General features: G+C 37.3%; 1 protein-coding gene across 2 annotated transcripts; it reads right to left on the reverse strand.

Annotated features, from left to right (window-relative positions):
* Window positions 1–273: 273 nt before the first annotated feature.
* On the reverse strand, window positions 274–13,168 carry LOC140946911 (uncharacterized). 2 transcript variants are annotated; one of them, XM_073396015.1, is made up of 9 exons: window positions 12,902–13,164; window positions 10,667–11,168; window positions 8,091–8,896; window positions 7,452–7,580; window positions 3,338–3,610; window positions 1,795–1,902; window positions 1,301–1,431; window positions 770–806; window positions 274–419 (listed from the first exon to the last, which is right to left on the reverse strand). In XM_073396015.1, the coding sequence occupies exons 1-9, from the start codon at window positions 12,933–12,935 to the stop codon at window positions 289–291; spliced, it is 2,151 nt and encodes a 716-aa protein (XP_073252116.1). In that variant the 5' UTR covers window positions 12,936–13,164; the 3' UTR covers window positions 274–288. The 2 variants fall into 2 exon arrangements, with proteins under 2 accessions (XP_073252116.1, XP_073252122.1); XM_073396021.1 differs by lacking the exons at window positions 274–419; window positions 770–806; window positions 1,301–1,431; window positions 1,795–1,902; window positions 3,338–3,610 and adding an exon at window positions 5,387–6,858 and having other exon boundaries at window positions 12,902–13,168.
* Window positions 13,169–17,950: the final 4,782 nt, after the last annotated feature.

Here is a 17,950-nt window from a genome sequence, read left to right on the forward strand (position 1 = left end):
TCTTTCACTCAAAGATTATCGCCACTATTGTTAAAATAAATTTACTTAACATTTCCTTTCAATTTTAAGAGAACATTATTATATCTATATGATTATCAACAAACCTCTGGTAATTCACACCAGAGCACTCTCATGTTTCTCAGTGTTCCTTGTTCTAGCTGTTCCAAGAAGGCTTCATCATCCGTTAGTGACTTATCACTGCTGTCACTGCCCATGCGCTGTCGACTAATGCTTCGCTAACGCTGCAGTGTATAGACCTGGCCCCGGTTGTTCAAACGTTGGATAGCACTATCCACCGGATAAAACACTATCCAGCGGATAAGTATTAGGGAAACCAATTGAGTTATCCACTAGATAGATTTTTATCCGGTGGATAGCGCTATCCAGCGTTTGAACAACCGCGGCCTGGTACAAGGGCTCTGTTAAAACAAGTGAAAGAAAAAGCAAAGGTTTTGTAATAGCTACATGTAGAAAAAAAGAGACTGTAAGGATCTTTTGACGTAAAAGAAATGGTTTTACAAGCCCTTAAATTTGGCCCATGTTGCCGCAAAGCCACTCTTGTACATGTTAATAGCCAAGTGGCTGCCTCCTGCCAGTTGGGGTTTTTGATCCTGTTATGCTGTATGTGAATTATTATTTGCTTCTAAGTATTTGAGTGCAGTGCCGGTAAACCAGCTGGATAAGCTAAGTGCACTTTCCACAATAAACAAGCCTTTAAACCATTTTTTAAAAAACTTTTACATAACCATTGTTAACAAAATGTCTTTACCTGAAGAAAATCCCTCTCCATCTGACTTGTGGATAGGCTGTGAAATATGAAAGAGTAAAAAATTAAATACCCTGTTATAATAACCATTTTACGGTGGTAAAGAAGCTGAAACTATACTTAAATTCAAAAGATGTTCAATGTAAAACTTAAGGGTAGTCACATCATGACAGGGAGCAAGGGGTAGCAGTATATATGTGTTATTGAGCTGTACGCGTAAGGTCAAGACAAGTTTGTTTTATGTTTGGACCACGATGAAGTTAAAGTACTCACCTCCGTTGTTCAAAGGGTGGATATAGCGCTATCAACTGGATAAATCTCTATCCACTGGAAAGTGCAATTGGTTTCCAGTGTAATTACACTGTAGTTTCACTTTTTCAGAATAGCTTGGAAATCAGCTTTAGATGCACGTCCATGTGAATTTAGCAAGAATTTGAAAAATTTTGTCTTACTGTAAATTCCCAAAAAACTCTACCTACCCATGTAACTGGAACCCAATACACTTACAAGAAAATAATTTTCCACACAGCTCACCTCTGCATAAAGATCATCCACCTCATCATAAACATCCCCATAATTGTTTGGAGGTTCAGGAGGAGAGATGCTCTCTGGAGGAACACAGTAATCATGAGAGGAATCCGACGAGAAGGAATGTTCTGATGATGCTGAAAAATAACATAAAAAATAAATGTCTTAATAACGCACACAAACAGTGCATCACCTGGCTGAAAAGGCTTATCAGTGCTCATCTGGAGTAAAGGTCAGTTTTGATAATACTGAACAGTATAAATTATAGTCAACTTTCTTCTAAAACCACATGTAACCCAGGCTCACTATTTGTGTCACGTACAGGTGTCATATAACATACTCCTATGACCTACATGTGCAAAAGATAAACACTACTAAGACTGCCTATGTTTGTCTTATAGATAGTTGACGTATGTAACAGAGATACTGCTGTGTTGTTTGTGCACTGTTTAATCCTTAATTGAATGATAATTTCTAGGAAGGATGTTACTGTGAATTACCATCATTGTGGTCATCACCATCCTCTTCATCTTCATCTTTTTCTTCAGTTGGTGGTTCTGTGTAATCATGATCACTGTCAGAAAAGTCAGATTCATCTGTGCTCAGGTCTGTTTTTAAAACAACAACAAAACACAAATTAACAGCTACTGAAACAAGTTTGCACTTAACTATTTCAGCCCTGTTTGCTTACCTATTTTTAACAACTATATTTTGTTTGTATGTTATCTTGTGCAATAAAAATGAAATGTCACTTGGGTGCAATAGGTATCCACTGAAAAAGCATGAAACAAGCAAGAGGGCTGGATAATAGCCAAGTTCTGTTTTCCCAGTTTTCTGGGGTAAGATGAAGTCAAATGTAAAAAGGCAAACATTCATCCATATTGACAGAGCAAGCTTGGTTAATAAAGGATTTATTATACCACCAAAACAAAATCTCTTCTCAAGGCACAAACTGGGCAGTCCCAAGAGGGCAAGACCGGTGTTCTCCCTAAATTTTAGCTCAGCAGGTAAGGGACCATTCATGACCAGTAAGGCGAAAGATATGTGCCAGAGGTGCACTTTCCCTGGGGGAAGGGGGTTAGTGGAGTGAGGGACATGGCCCTGCCCCCGATGGGAAATTTAGGAGCTACATGTAAATTCTCTGAAACTTCACTCCCTCATTTGAAGACCTATTTTACACAAATGGGCCTTTGTTATCTTAAGACAACAATTTAAAACATTTCATATTTAATAACACTTCCAAAATGAGCAGCCCATAAAATGAAATGCTGTGTATATGTTGTAGTTAATTTTTTATCTCAGGTAATTTTTATTTTTCCTTTGTTTCAACTTCATTAGCATACATTTATATTATCATACCCAAAAACAAAAGAAAAACAAAAATTACCTGAGATAAAAAATGAACTACAACATATACTTTAGTACTTTTCCATAAAGATTTATTCATTTTCTTTGTGAGAATCAGATCAGATCATACAATAATGTACATGTAACTTCCTTTTTTAAAATCTACATTTTTTTGTTTTAGTAAACCTCCAAGTGGCTGGAGGCAGAAAGAAGGGTTGCTTCAAGCGGTAAATATTACCAGTTAACACCTGATAAGGGGAGAACACTGAAGACTCAAGCAGCTAATCAGACCACAGGATTTGCTTCACTGATCATGCCCTCTTTTTTTAATATTATGGACACAGCCACATGATAAAAATAATTCTGTCAATTATGCCCCACTACATAATTATTATCTTTTCTGTAGAATTATGTGCTTAAGCTAAGGTTGTTTGGTATTGTGACTAAGTTCTCTGCAGTGTGCAAAACTGATCATTTTAAAACTTAGATGACTTGTAAGGAATATTTCAATCTCCAAACCTGTCTAAGTATTAAAAAACATAAGAAAATAAAGTATGTCTTCTAGAGCCTTACTTTTGACACAGATGCTTTCACAGTTCTTTAAACAGTAAACAAAATAATAGTGTCTAATATCTGGATCTGTCCCAATAAAACAACCACTAGTACAGCAGTGAAAATGTAAGCTATAGTGCTTACCACACTGGAGTCCATTCAAGGTGTGTTTTCTCTTCAAGCTGCTCACAAACCCAGCCACTGCCTTTTCATCTGCTGTCTCGTACGCAGCAGCAGCTGCTCTCTTTTCTTGAATGTCTTCCATAAACTCATTGACAACATTTTCATCAGGTGTTTCATAAGTACCACCTGCCTCATCTGTAGGAGCTCGGGCGGGACTGTGGGCTGATGATGCACTCATGGGTGGACTTGTACCAATAAATGCATGTTCATATGCATATGAGTATTGAGATTGGTCTGGGCAAAAGGAAAGAGTGTATGAGAGCATAGTCAAGTCAGCGCTAATGGGCCATAATTGTTAGTTTCACTATACAATGTTTTACAATTGCCTTTCTTCGTTCATATTTTGTCTTCTGTATTTTTTTCTCCTACATATATGTTTCCTTTTCATGCCTCTGTATCACTCTACTGTAATGTACATGTATGACCTTCTAAATTATTATACAACTGTATATACCTTTATTAATTGTATACTAGTGGAGCGGATTAAGCACAAAAACACAAGTATATGTACATATACAACATAATATAATGTATGCACGTTGTCTCAAAATGTCACCAGGATCAGTGCACACACAAAATAACAGAAAATTAATGTGATTACAGCTGTATGTGTAGCCTAACAAGCGAGGCATATTTCCAGCACAATAATATTAAACTGCTGATTTGGAAGGGCTATATGGAGTCAGTTAAATCATGAAAATCTGTTATTGAACCAAGAATGATTCAACAGTGAGAAACTACATGTACTTAACAAATCGATCACAATTTTCCATGGTCTACACTCCTAGAGACCATAGAAATGACATCATAAAATGTTCAAAACTCAAGTGAAACCACAAGCCGCAGGCGAGTAGTTTCACTACAAAGTCTTGAACATTTTATGGCATCATTTCTATGGTCTATAAGAGTGTAGACCATGGAAAATTGTGGTCGATGTGTTTTTTAAAATAACATTTATTTTTAGTTTCCTGCAAACTTTCTCGGAAAATCACGTGTGACATGTTACGTTATTTCCACGGTCTATACTCTCATAGACCATAGCTCTCGACCGATCAGCATGCAAGGATTTGCTAAGTTATTGTAAAAAGTATTATTGACTTTAACTTTGTAATACAACCAGTATTGTGCCATTACCTTCAGCTAAGGAAACATTTGATATGTGACCTTCTTTGGGAAAACGTACACTAACGATATTTCGTTATCGTTAGAAAACTAACGGATAGCTAACGGATAGCTAACGGCTTTTCTAACGTTCTAACGGTTTGTCCAAACGTTCTAACGGTTTGTTCTGACGTTCTAACGATTTGTCCAAACGCTCTAACGATTTGTTCTAACGCTCTAACGGTTCGTTCTAACGCTCTAACGATTTGTTCTAACGCTCTAACAGTTGAATTGGTGGAAGTAATCGAGCGCTATTCCCTATTAAGCAATCTATTAACGGCTGGTTAGTTCATCTTGTTGTTATCAATGTATTGAGCGAAAGTTTTAAGTACAGCTGTCGATCGATAAACGGCTGAAAATTGAAAGCATCAAAATCACTAGTGATGTGATCAACGAGTAAAATAATAATCGAAATCGACTTGCTCTCGAAACGACTGCGCTTCAAAACAGGCCGTCCAATTTCTCCTGGAATGAAACTTCTACTGCATCGTATTGACAAGAACTACTGTTTGCAAACACGTATCTTGACTTGGGACTGTAATGTTTCCAAAAACTATATCAAGCAAGCCCCTCGATGTCTGATGAAAGTTTTTCAACAAGATGCCGTATCGGTTTCGTAAACAACTTTATGCAAATTTCGGTTGAAATTTGACTCCCGGGAATTTGAATACGCAGTGAAGCGTTGTGTGACGGACAACACATGAATAAAAGCTGTATTGAATGATTGTAGACTTTTTTAATTACTAGAGAGCCTCAGTTATTTAGGACTACAAATCAAATGGAAAAAAAATTAAAATCCCAAACCTTTCCCAGCCCATGCCTCTGTTCAATATCAGCATAAAAAGCAACTCGCGTGTTCATTAATCTTTTTTATTATCGACATTGTTCTAAAACGATTACAATCTGTCCTCTAGAAAAAAAAATTCAACGTTGAAAATAAATCCTAAAAAACGCTTACAAAGTTCTTTTTGCACAATTCTTCCTTAGTTTGCCCTTTTAGCATACTTGATAGCACGACATCTATCATTGATCTTGGCTTTGATTTGTTTCCACAGTTTATCTCTTTCTGTAGTACATTCAACTGGAAATTTACTGAAAACTAAAACTCTTAGAGAATTCAGCTTGCTGCTGTCGAGCGGATGTTTACCGTGGGTCCCATCAGTATTGCTTCCTTTGAGTTCTTCATCACTAAAGAAGTATGGGAGCAGCTTTACTGCGCATCTATGCCTCTCCTTTTCTTTCTGTAATGTTGCATATACGCTTTGCACTTTTCTTGGAGTGACGAAATTTGCATATATCATGTGTAATTTCAATTAACCAACAATGGATCTTGCTTGCTTGCATCTTTTCATTTAAAAATACACACAACAGCAACGTTTCTAAAGGCAAAAAGACGGGAAGAAGGTCATGACTTTTATACCGAAGGTTTTCCTGCAACCATTCAATTCATTCGAGATCAATTAGCGGAAGTCTGCAGAGAAGCGGATTTCAAGACGTGTGCTTGTTTGTTTACTTCTTATCGTCGGTATCTTTTGCCTACAGCCGACGACCAAGCATTTTGATGTTAATTTTTCGTTTCAAAAGCGTAGAACGGGTAGGGAATTGTGTCGTTCGTTCACTGGACGTTGGGAAACGGGTTTGGCAAGAATCACTAGTTTCAGGTGCCCGATGCGGACTCCTTGTTTATAATTTCGGTCGCCCGCGGGCGAATAAAATTAATCGTAGAAACCTCTGACGACAGGGCGCCCATAAGGCAGCGGCCTTGATCAGCAAAGCAATAGAATCGTCAGTTAACGCTTTAGTTTCCTGGACTAACGCTCTAACGGATACAACTAACGCTCTAACGGATATACATGAGTTGCTAACGAATTGACTAACACCTCTAACGGATACAACTAACGCTCTAACGGCTACGGATGAGTTGCTAACGAATTGCCTAACGCCTCTAACGATTTTCATTGAATCATCTAACGGATGACTAACGGACAGCTAACGGTCTAACCGTTTAACGAAATATCGTTAGTGTACGTTTTCCCAAAGAAGGTCACATATTGCACTCATTGAAACAGACTTGCTGACAGAAAGTTTAACACCGCCCCCTTGTGTATGATCATAAGCAGAGACGGGTCTTGGGCGTGGCACAGGTGGTAAAGGTGGACCTTTTAACACTGTTGCTTTCTCAGTAACAGGGGTAGCCCCTGGGGGTAAGGGTGGTGGTCTCCTGCTAGCTTGCACTCCATTACTTGAGGAACGATTAACGACAGGATGAAGAGTTTTTCTTTGCGGTGCCAACCTTTTCTTTTGAGTCTCAGTCCCTACAACTGTAAATGACATGCAAGAATCAGGATAGTTAGAGGAAGAAGCTACGTCACTGTGTTAGCTTTTTAAAAATAATGATAGCAAATACACCAACTGTATTTGCTATCTTTTCAAAAAGCTAAAATAAGTCTTCTCTCATCCATTGAATTCCAAAAAATAATGGTCCATGTATGTACGACTAATAATATTTAAATGTACTGAAAATGCTTTCTGTCATCTTCTGCTACAGATGGCAAGGATTGACATGGATTGAAATAACCAGGCCAAGTTTTACAAGTTTTTATGCTATGCCTGCAAAAATCAGCATAAAAAATTGTTAAAGTAACTTGTACTGCTACCTGATGGAATTTGGATGATTATCTTCTTCATATAAACTCTAGCTCAGAGCATTTTGTGTATGGGTACAGGTACTACATGTAAGTACCATTAATGGCCTCAGTACAGAATTCACCTAAAACAGCAATAATTATTATTCTTTTGACATACAGCTGTAGCCCCTTTAATGACTTGAGGGCTTTCATTTTGTGTACTAAAACTTTATTTGATCAATTATTCTTAAAGATCTTACAACTCTAAAGTATCTTTCCATACTCACCAGATGTCTCTGATGGGGTGTCGCTGTCATTATCTTCAAGACTTTCGACTGTTTTAGACCGCGTCCTAGTAACCACTTCTGCTGAAGGAGCACTGGGTCTTCCCGGCAGCTGCTTTTGCACTTCATTCCCTGTTGAGGATTTCACAAGGAAGTGTCATATAAAAGTACGATACGATCATGTAAAAAAGCACACAATGTTATGAAAGCAATAAAGTAACTAATGAAGTGCTATCAATACAGCACTAACCTATGAAAGTACATGTACATGTATACTCGGCTCGGTTCTGCTGAAAACACTTATAAGGTTTTTAACCATCTTACAATAAGTTTAAATGAACATTCAAGGGATCCTGTGTTAGTGAGAGAGAAAATCAACTGGGTTGGTGATGTTTAATTTGCTACCATAAAGCCATTCTAAAGTTGACTTTTTATTTATTTTCTCAGTTTTGTCAAAGCAAAGTAATTGATCTAACGAGGGACTAATGTTTGTGACCTCTGAGGGCCTAAGCAGTAACCCTTCATCAGGTTGACTGCTTCCAATAAAACTCTAGAGCTCAAAATGTCAGCTAATGGATCTTTTTACATTGATTGGTTTACTTCAACACCTTAAGCACTGCCAAAAGTTTCATCTTTACTCACCAGCTTGAGGTTTTACTGGCAAACCTCCAGGCTTAGGAAGAAGTTTAGGTTTAGAAGGTTCTGCTGGTTTCACTGAACCTAAAGCAGGCTTGGAATTGGATTTATCTCCAGGTGAATTTGAAGCTTGACTACGTGATGGCCTTGGTGAAGGATGAGGAGAAGGTCGCGGTGATGAACCATTATCGCGGAAAGGAAATACAGGTATGGTTGATAGTTTTTGTGCTAGAGCAGCAACAGATGATTCACCCTTGGAAGATAAACTTAAGTCCGGAGGTGGCTTTTGGGGCACAGGAGGTTTATTTGCTTCCGTGGTTGTAGTTTGTCCTGCAGACGCTAAGTCTTTTGGTAGTGACGGAAGAGGTTTCTTCGGAGGTAACGGTTTTGATTTGTTACTAGCAGTACTTGGATCAAGAGTTCTTGGAGATGTGCTAGGGCTCAGATCTTTAACAGCCTCAGGCTGTCTTGTTTCACTTGCTTTACGAAAAGATGGTGGAGTTGTTTCAACTTTAAAGCCACTAATTTTTCGTATGACAGGAGGGGAGGTCTTGCTTGCTACACCAATTGGTTTACGGGGAGTAGGAGGGGAAAATTTGCTCCCTTGACTGATAACTTTGCGGGGGACGGGAGGGGGAAACTTGGGCCCTGTCCCACTTATTTTATGAGATGTAGGAGGAGAAGCTTTGCCTGTTGTGGTGATTGCTTTATGAGGCTCTGTACCACCTTCTTTGGAGGAGAGGGAAACCTGATTTGAATTTCCAGCAACTCCACTTGCTTTACGCTGAGATGGTGGTGTAATTTTGCTGGCTCTGAAAAATTAAAAAATTGGAATAATGTTACAATATTAATATAATAGGTGACAAATTACTCCTTTATTTTGGCGCAAATATTTATTATAAAAAATTATTAGAATTTGGACAAAATGCAGAAAAAAGTATCTCTACATTCATTTGTCACCATCTGATTACACATACACATGTAGTTTATCAATGTGGCTAAATGTAATTTAGGCAAAGATAACCTCGAAGCAATGCTGGTCAGCAGTTTCTCCAGCTATACTAGGGGTGGCCCGATGCCTCTAGTAGGGGCACCTCGTGACTCAGATGTGCAGTTGCTTGCTTGCAGTTCTTCGCAAAGTGTTGTTGCAATAGCTTGCTGTTTGTGTGCCTTTTGTGCTTTGGTTTTTTCCCATCCCTCCCTCCCTTTTGAGGTAAGGGCCAGGTAAGTATTGGTCATAAGTATTCCACTGAATTGTTCAGTGTGATGGTGCCTGGTGAGAGATGCCATGGATACCTCCTCCTCATGCTAGAGCATTGCCCGGCTCCACCAACTCTGTAGGCACCAATGCCCAAGCTCATCTATTGGTGATGAGTTTAATTGGTATTATTATTACCGTTACACCATATCTTCACCATTAGAACAGAATGGAAATCAAATAATTTTGCCTAACTGAAGGGTTACTGTCTACTAGTACACATAAGATGGTGCAAACATTCAAGACAATTTATACACATACGTTACAGGTCAAATTCGATTTCAGATTAATTTTGATTTAACCTAGGTTGATTCTCAATTATTTTTCAATGTCTCCTAGCCCTGGAAGACAGAGGAAATTGAGAATCAACCTACATTAAAAATAATTTAACATGAAATCAAATTCAACCTGTAACATATGTACATAAAACCTAATTTAAAAAAATAAAAAAAAACTGAGAACAGTAAAACTGAAAGTGTCATGCATCACTAATGGTTTTGGTTAATTTTGATTTAACCTAGGTTGATTCTATATTTCCTTTGCCTCCTAGTCCTAGCAGACTAAGGAAATCAAGAATCAACCTAAGGTTAAATAACCTGAGAACAAATTTGACATACATGTACTATTTAAAAAACAAGCAGGAGTGTATTATCAGGTATAAAAAACTTGAGATGAAGCCCAGAGTCAGTTCTTAGTCGTGTGTTTTTGCTGTATAATATAGCTGGAATTTTGGTTCCACTGCGTAGAGCCACACCACGCAACTGGACATCACACATACATGTGCTGTGGCCTCTGGAGTTGAAATTATTTTTTGGCCAACAGGAAACTCAGAAGTGTTGTTGCATATACTTCGCAAAACTTTAGAATAACTCCTTAATGGACAAAACCTCTTACTGCTGGAGGCAGCGACTGGAGGCAGGGTGGCTGAGTGGACAGAGCGCTGGACTTGCAAATCGGAAGCCCCGAACTTCATGTCCCACTCTGACCGCGAGCTGGATTTGTTCCAATAGTCCCAAGTTTGAATCCTTGGCCATGCTTGTGAATAGCCAGCTGGTTTGCCTCTGGCCAGTTGGGATTCCTAACCCTCTTAACTTCAATTTGAATTGTTTGTTTCAGGCTTTTGCTTGGCCCCACTAGCATACAGTGCTATAAGTACTGCCAACGGAATTATTATTATATTATTATTATTATTATTATTAGTGTTGGCATGCCTGCATTAATTAATTCTTGTGTATTTTTCAACTTTGCAGGCATGCTGACAGTGAAGATAGTTCTTCACATAACCATCATTTCATGTTTTCCACAAATAAATTTATTTACTGACCTTGGAACAGAGATAGCTTCATATCCTTCATCAGAGCTTGAAGACGAACCACTCACTGTTGGTCTCAATGGTTCATACAACTGCTGATTATCCGCAGAATCATTAACAGGTCCATTACTAGTATCATTACATTCAGTTACACTTTTTACTGACGATTCAATCTTCGGTACGCGAATTTCATTATTTTTTATTGCTTTATTAACTAATCCTTGCTTTCCTAGAGGTTCCTTATCAGCTGACAAATTGTTATTATTTATTAATATAACACCTTTTCCGACAGTTTCAGGTGTCTTCAAATTTGGAGCTTTAGGTGGTGGTCTCTGTGGTTTTGGGTGAACAGCAGGCTTTGGTGGAATATTTTCAGGTTTTCCATTCTCTATAGTAATGTCTGGTTTAGGTTGATGTGACCGTTTGCGAGGTGCAGGGCGTGGTTTTGTGGCAGGAAGAAGAGATGCCTTTTCCACTGGCTTCCATGTTCCACCTTTATCTTCTTCCTCCATGCCTGAGAAAAAAAGAACAAAATATCAAGGACTGATGCTCTTTGCCATTATAGCATCCTTTCTGTTTAATTATCCCAAGAAACTTTTTGTTCTTTAGTAGCAGGCACTTCCATGACAACTGGACAATGTTTTTGCAGGCTGCCTTTGCTTCTGGAAAACCCTGACCCTACTATAGAAATGAATTCTCCTTCTATAGAGTATTTATAACCTGGGTGAGACAAAAATAACTTAAAATAATCAATTTGCCCAAGGGCAAGATACCCCCTCAGAGTCACCAGTCTGAAAGTCTAAGCAAAAAATAAACAGTTCAAAATGATTCCAAACTTTGCTTGTCATAAAAAAATCTTATCCCTTTAAATGCATGCCAGCAAACTGCCTTTGCTGTGATCCTTACAACTAAAACTTAAAATTGGATAAAGATTTTGAATTCCTTGATCATTACAATCAGTCAGTAACTGATTTCACAGAGACTTTTGATCGCAGTTTTAAAATTCTTATGGCCGAGTTTGAAAGCACAGGAAAAGAATTATGATGATTTTGAAACATGTTTATCTACTTGTCAAAAAAATACACAATAGATGTAAGACCATCATTACTGAAGATCAACAATAATTTGCCACAAGGACTAAAACTGACATTACCATTTCAAATTATATGTATTTACAGTGTACAGTTCTCAGGACTGCAAAGGAATACTCCATTACCAGGTATATATTCGTTAAAAACCTGGTCAAATATCGCCTTCTATTGAATACTGGATTTGATATTCAAGTAAGCAGGGTCGTGAGCTGTTATGCTTCCGAGAATAGCAGGAATATTGTTCACTTAGACTCCAAAAATAAATAACATGCATGTACAAACAATGAAATACGCGTAATTTACACGGGTTTAAACGTAGAAAAACGTTCATTATATCCTCAGGACGACTTCGCATACAATTTAGTTGAATTTTTTTAAAAACTGAAACCTTCATAGGAAATACACTACCATGAGCGAGCACGGATATCGAAAGACAATAAAATACATACAACAGTGCACTTGATATTAACTATAGTCACAGATATCTGCTTCAGTGGGCAAGAAGGTGTCACTTGAAGATAAATAAAAGAAAAAGCACGGAACATCTGAACGGGAGATCGATTCTAGAATCTGTTAAAGATATCAAATCGATAAAACAACCCTGTAGAATCGAAGTCAGTTCCAAACAGACATGATCGCCACGCAAACTATTTCACTGATTGAAACAATATTGGGAACACAAATAAACGGCGTATGGACATTCGATTTTCTAAGGAAGACAACAAAGAGGAGATAAACAACGAAGAATTACAAGTTAAAGAACATCAAGCTTATTTAATTTGAAGCACCGAGAAATTAAGCTCAAGTACAATCAACAACGTTCAATGCATCACTCACCGAAGATCAACCCACATCTGCAAAAGGCCGATCACAGCTAAACCACATTCACCAAAATCACAATAACCTCCGTTTTCGAACGCTGAAGATGTTGTATGAAGAAGCACTACTATTGACGTTCTAAGGCATCGGAAATACTATCAGCAGGTTATTTTCTCAAGTCCTCAATGCACCCTCAATGCAAGAAGAAGCAAGCAAATGCGCAGATTGTCAACAAAGTGTGAATTTTTGCGCATTTCCGTAAAATAGTTGATAAGAGACTGGGTCAGAAACCATTTCACCTAAAATTTACAAAATTAATATATTTTTTTATACTCACTAATTTCAGTGCCAACGAGTGCATAAAGCCTCATGTCTTCATGAAATCGATTTTTCCTTAGAATCCCCAAAATAGCTAACAGTGTAGTTCTATAGTAACGGTATAATTATCGGTATTGGCTTCCGCGGAACTTTTCAAGGTTTGACTTTAAAATTCTTCAGATCTTTCAATCCACCGATCTCCGATTATTATTTCAGATTGATGATTGTTTCAGCTGATCCCCAGATTTATACCTTTGTTACATCTTGAAATAGACCATAACTCTCAAGATCATAACGTGATCTCGGATTCATGCAATACGGTGTCCACCATCGAACCAAAATAAGCAAAAGTCTCTTTTTCCGGAAGTGATCATGTGACGTAGAAAACCACTGATCCGGAAGTGACGATACGCCCTAATTGAGGCGAGCTGAGAATGGTGTCATTACAATTTCAAGGCCTGGGTGTTGTTTTTCCGTGTCTCAACTGTACCTGATCGAATTATTTTGCTTGCTATTGCAACACAAAGCTGAATAAAAGTGAAAATACGAGAAGGGCCCGTTAACTGCACGTGACCATCAATTACGACGGAAATCACAATCACAAGACTCGATTTCACCACTCCCCAACTCGCGGAAGGAAAGATCTTAGGCTGTAGGGTCTGTAAGTGATAGATAATAGTTAAGTGAAAAGAATGTTTGTAAACTTACTCTTGCAACTCTGTTATGGTTGTTTTATTCCATTCATTGCAAGAGGAGATTTAAGGGTTTACATTAGTACTAAATAGTGCTTATAACATAGGATGTAATTTCCATGAGAATTTTAATTGTAGACACCCTGTCCTTCCCCCCCCCCCCTCATTAAAAAAAGGGGAAAAAAACTTTTAATTCCTTTTGATTTATTGATTCAGTGGGGATGAATAATATTTAAAACACATGATAATGTGAAGAACGCACTTATTTTTTAAAGACACGCATTCACCAAGCCAAACAATAAACCTAACATTTACAGTTTCAATTCTGTACACATTGCTTAAATTATCAAGTTTTATTTCAGCCCACTGAAAGGCGCCTCTTTCACGTCAGTATTATAGTAACAGGAGTCTATCACTGGTTACTCTTTTCACGGTGTGAGAGAATTTAAAATTGACCGCCCTCTCCATCAATCAAAATATACTCACTAACACAGTTAGAAAGGGGATAAAGAAAAAATAAGGAGTAATATAGTATATTTACACACGTAAAAACCTAAGAGTTAACAAAAACTCGTTCGAACGTGCACGTGATAGTGGAGTGTCCAAAAATAAACAGGAAATGCTCAGAGAACTCTTAAATAGGACATACATATCAACTGAAATTGGAGATGTCTCCTCTGGCCTTTGAACAAGGATTATAAAGACATTACAGAAAAAAAATATATATATATATATAAGTGATGACACTAAACATTTAAAGTAAACTTTCAAATGTGGTGAATAACATCAGGAAATTTAAACTAAGTTCAGATTTGTTGATTACTTAAAGAGACAAATAAATCTACACTATAGTTTATTTAAGTCCCAAGCACCTGAGATTCATAGACTTGATGACAAACAATGAAAAATACATGAGAACTATTTTTACCAAAGACTTTATTGTGAGAAAAATGATAGTTCATTATGCATCTTAAATATAAGTTTTTCCTGTTAAAGTAAACAATTGACCCTGTTTTAACTTAAACAGGAAGAAGTCACACCTGATTATTTAAATGTCCTTAAAAGTCAAGGAAAAAGTTCAATCACTTAGACTCACTACATAATATGCTATTTCTTCCTTTATGATATGAGCAAAGATCCCCATTTTATTGAAAATGAAAATAGCCTTGTAAACATCTGTTGTAAGTAAGTATCACTTTGGGACACTTCCAGAGTAGCAGCGTTATTAATGAAGACTGGTGTCATTTGTCATGATTGCAACATTCAAGTCTGAGGATACTGGGGTCTTAAACCGGAGCAAAATCAAGGCTTCTAAATATGTAGACCATGGTGACTTGGAAGGGACAAGGAATAGGGTGTATTCTACTCAAGGGGCTAGGTTTTGGTGCCCATCACCATATAGCAATCCTATATCAAGGATACAGCTATTTCAATTAATGTTGTCAGAAAGGCCACAATGTTATGTTTCATAGTGTTTTAATAACGTCTTCTCTTTACATTTAGTTTTAAAGTCTGTTCAACTGTCACTGGTTCCTTCTTTACATTCTTCAAAACAGCTTCAACCTGTGAAGATGCCTAGAAAACATCAATTCTCAAATTTATCACCATAAGAGAGAAAACATAATAGGCAGCTAAAGCAGCCACAAAAAATGACAGCAACTACCGCATCAAAAAACCAATAAAATTTATAAACAAAATTAATAAGAGCTCTGATAGTAAAAATAATTTAAAATTTTTATTACTTATCAGGAGCGTAGAAAACATCAATATACACACATACGACTGTGCGTATGGCTGAAATCTAGAAAAAAATTTTTCCTGATAGCATTTACCACTAACACACGCCTTCAAAGGGTTTTTTCTTCGGTTCAAACCTGCAGGTTGGTGGACGTCAATCAACTGTTACCATGTTTTTCATGCATTGGCCAAGAGGGATTTTTCCCTGTTTCTCGAGCACCTGGAGGAACATGTCAGCATTCAAGCTGTTCTTGCAAAATTTTGTTGGTATTTTTTTAACTGTTTTATCCTTTTTTCCATAAGCAATGTACTTTTTGAACCAATAACTAAACAATGACTGCATTTTCCTTTGTATTTGTGAACTGAAAATGTCCCGCAGAAAGAAGAAGGTAATAGCATTTCTAAGCCCCCAAATTTGAAAAATTTCCTGGGGCGGGGGGGAGGGCATGCCCCTAGACCACCCTAGCTTGGTAAGTTTGGAGTGCCCTTTGCAGTCTAACTTTTCATCCCATGAGTACACTTTTAAAATTTCATGCTACTTCCCTGCTTATAACATGTCCAGGCTTACTGTTAACATGTTAATATACAATGTAAAGAGGGTGCTTCTTGTTGCCCTCTAAATCCATCGCCATTGTGCTTGCTCTAGCCCCCTGACGCAAAATTGACTGGCAAATTTAAAAGAAATATTTAAGGTATCTCTATTATATTTATTGAACTAAACATCTATGAAAATATTTTTATGTTCCTTAACATCTTGAGATAAATATTGTTTCCTACAAGTCTCACACAAAAGAAAGATTGATTGTCAGATTGATCATCAAGGTAGTTGCACCATGGTTTATCTATTAAACCAAATCTGAGCTGATTTGACTGAAAGCAACTATTTAATCAGCATTGGGCCAGCGAGCTTCTCAGCTTCACCATCATCACCTCGTACAGCACGTACAAGTTCAATACCAAACTCAAAAGCAGTACCAGGTCCTCTGCTAGTTACCAGGTTTCCATCACGAACAACTCGGTCTTCAGAGTACGTGTAACCTTAAAGACAAAAACAATCAAATTCTACACCACCAAAAAAACTTGGAATAGCAGTTCTTCATTTGCATGAGGAACACAGAAAAGTTACCATATACATTTAAAATATACAGAGTTTAGTATGACAACGTTTATCCTATCCTTACGTTTCCAGATTAAGAACATCATCAATTTCTTTAAAGGGTAGGAAAAAGAACTGTCAGACATCACACAGAGATTTCATAATATTGCAGGATTTCAACTTTAGTTGACCTTATGTATGAAACTCATGTTTGGTTGGTTTAACTTCCATTTTTAGTAATAAAAAATGCTTGGGAGGTTTGACTTCTATTTTTAATAATTAAAAATAGAATTAAACTAACCAAACATAAGTCTCATACAAAGTAAATAATAAGGTCAACTAAAAAAACATTTTAGGGCCATTTTGTGTTTACAGGACATACAGTGCTGCCTGGTGAGTCAAACAATAATTTCAATGAAGACTTGGCAAAAAATACTCAACCTAATTGTCTAAAAATTAACTTCCTTAAAATGGTATTTAGCAACTCATGGTATAGTTTTAACTTTTCACAAAAAATATGCAGGCTACACAAATATTTGTTTATTTTTCAATTTAGAATGAAAAATGTATGTCATGTGAAAACATACCATCCAGTTTATCTTTCACAGAAGGATGTGATGTGACAGTCTTTCCTTTAGCAATTCCATGAGTATGAAGAGCAGTTGGGGCTGCAGTATGAAACAAACAAACCAAATGGCTCATCAGCCCAGAGCTTATTCCATTTTCCATGGCAAAACTAAGCAGCTGGGAATATTTTACCTCTCCCCCCTCGCCCCCCGCCCCCGTTCTGAATAGGATGTTAGTCCATCACACCAAGTTGCTGGTACCTACATATGTGTTTATACACTTGGGTGAAGAGATATAAAGTGAAGCTAAGTTTCTTGTCTAAGGAAAAGATATGACAGCAAGGTTTGAACTAGGACCTACATTTTGTTCAGTTTCAGACCTCAAGGTGTTCCACAAACAATGTAAACAAAAGTTACTGCAATATTTTCTGTACTATTAAGATATGAAAAGCAAAATATAGTAGACTCAGTCTTACAGGGCTGTCAACCCCCAAAATCTTCAAATATTGAGAATTGACAGGGAAGGAATGATAGATGATGTCATAATGCACGAAACTTGACGTCATTTGTGCAAAAAAACATGCGAAAAAGATGTTGTTGGAATTGTAACATTTGTACCTGATTGGTTTACTTCCCACCAATCACATAATACTGCTTATATTACAATGGCATACTAAGGTTTCTGAGGAAACGTTCGATGTTAAAAGTTAAATAGCTCAAACAATGCAAAATATTTTAAATTTCATTGACAGAGAGGCGAATCTACAAGAAATAGCAAACTTCGGCAATTACATGTATCTGGGAGATTTCAGACTCTAATCTGGAGACCGGAAGAAACGGTTCAAAATCGGGGGTCTCCAGGATTATCCGGGAGAGTTGACAGCACTAGTCTTATGTCGACACATGTAACATAAACTGCGCTTATAAGCCAGGGGTTTTAAATCTTAGGAGGGCTTATAAAAGGACTGGCTCATAGC

The sequence above is a fragment of the Porites lutea genome, chromosome 1 (genome assembly GCF_958299795.1).
Source record: "Porites lutea chromosome 1, jaPorLute2.1, whole genome shotgun sequence".
NCBI lineage: Eukaryota > Metazoa > Cnidaria > Anthozoa > Scleractinia > Poritidae > Porites > Porites lutea.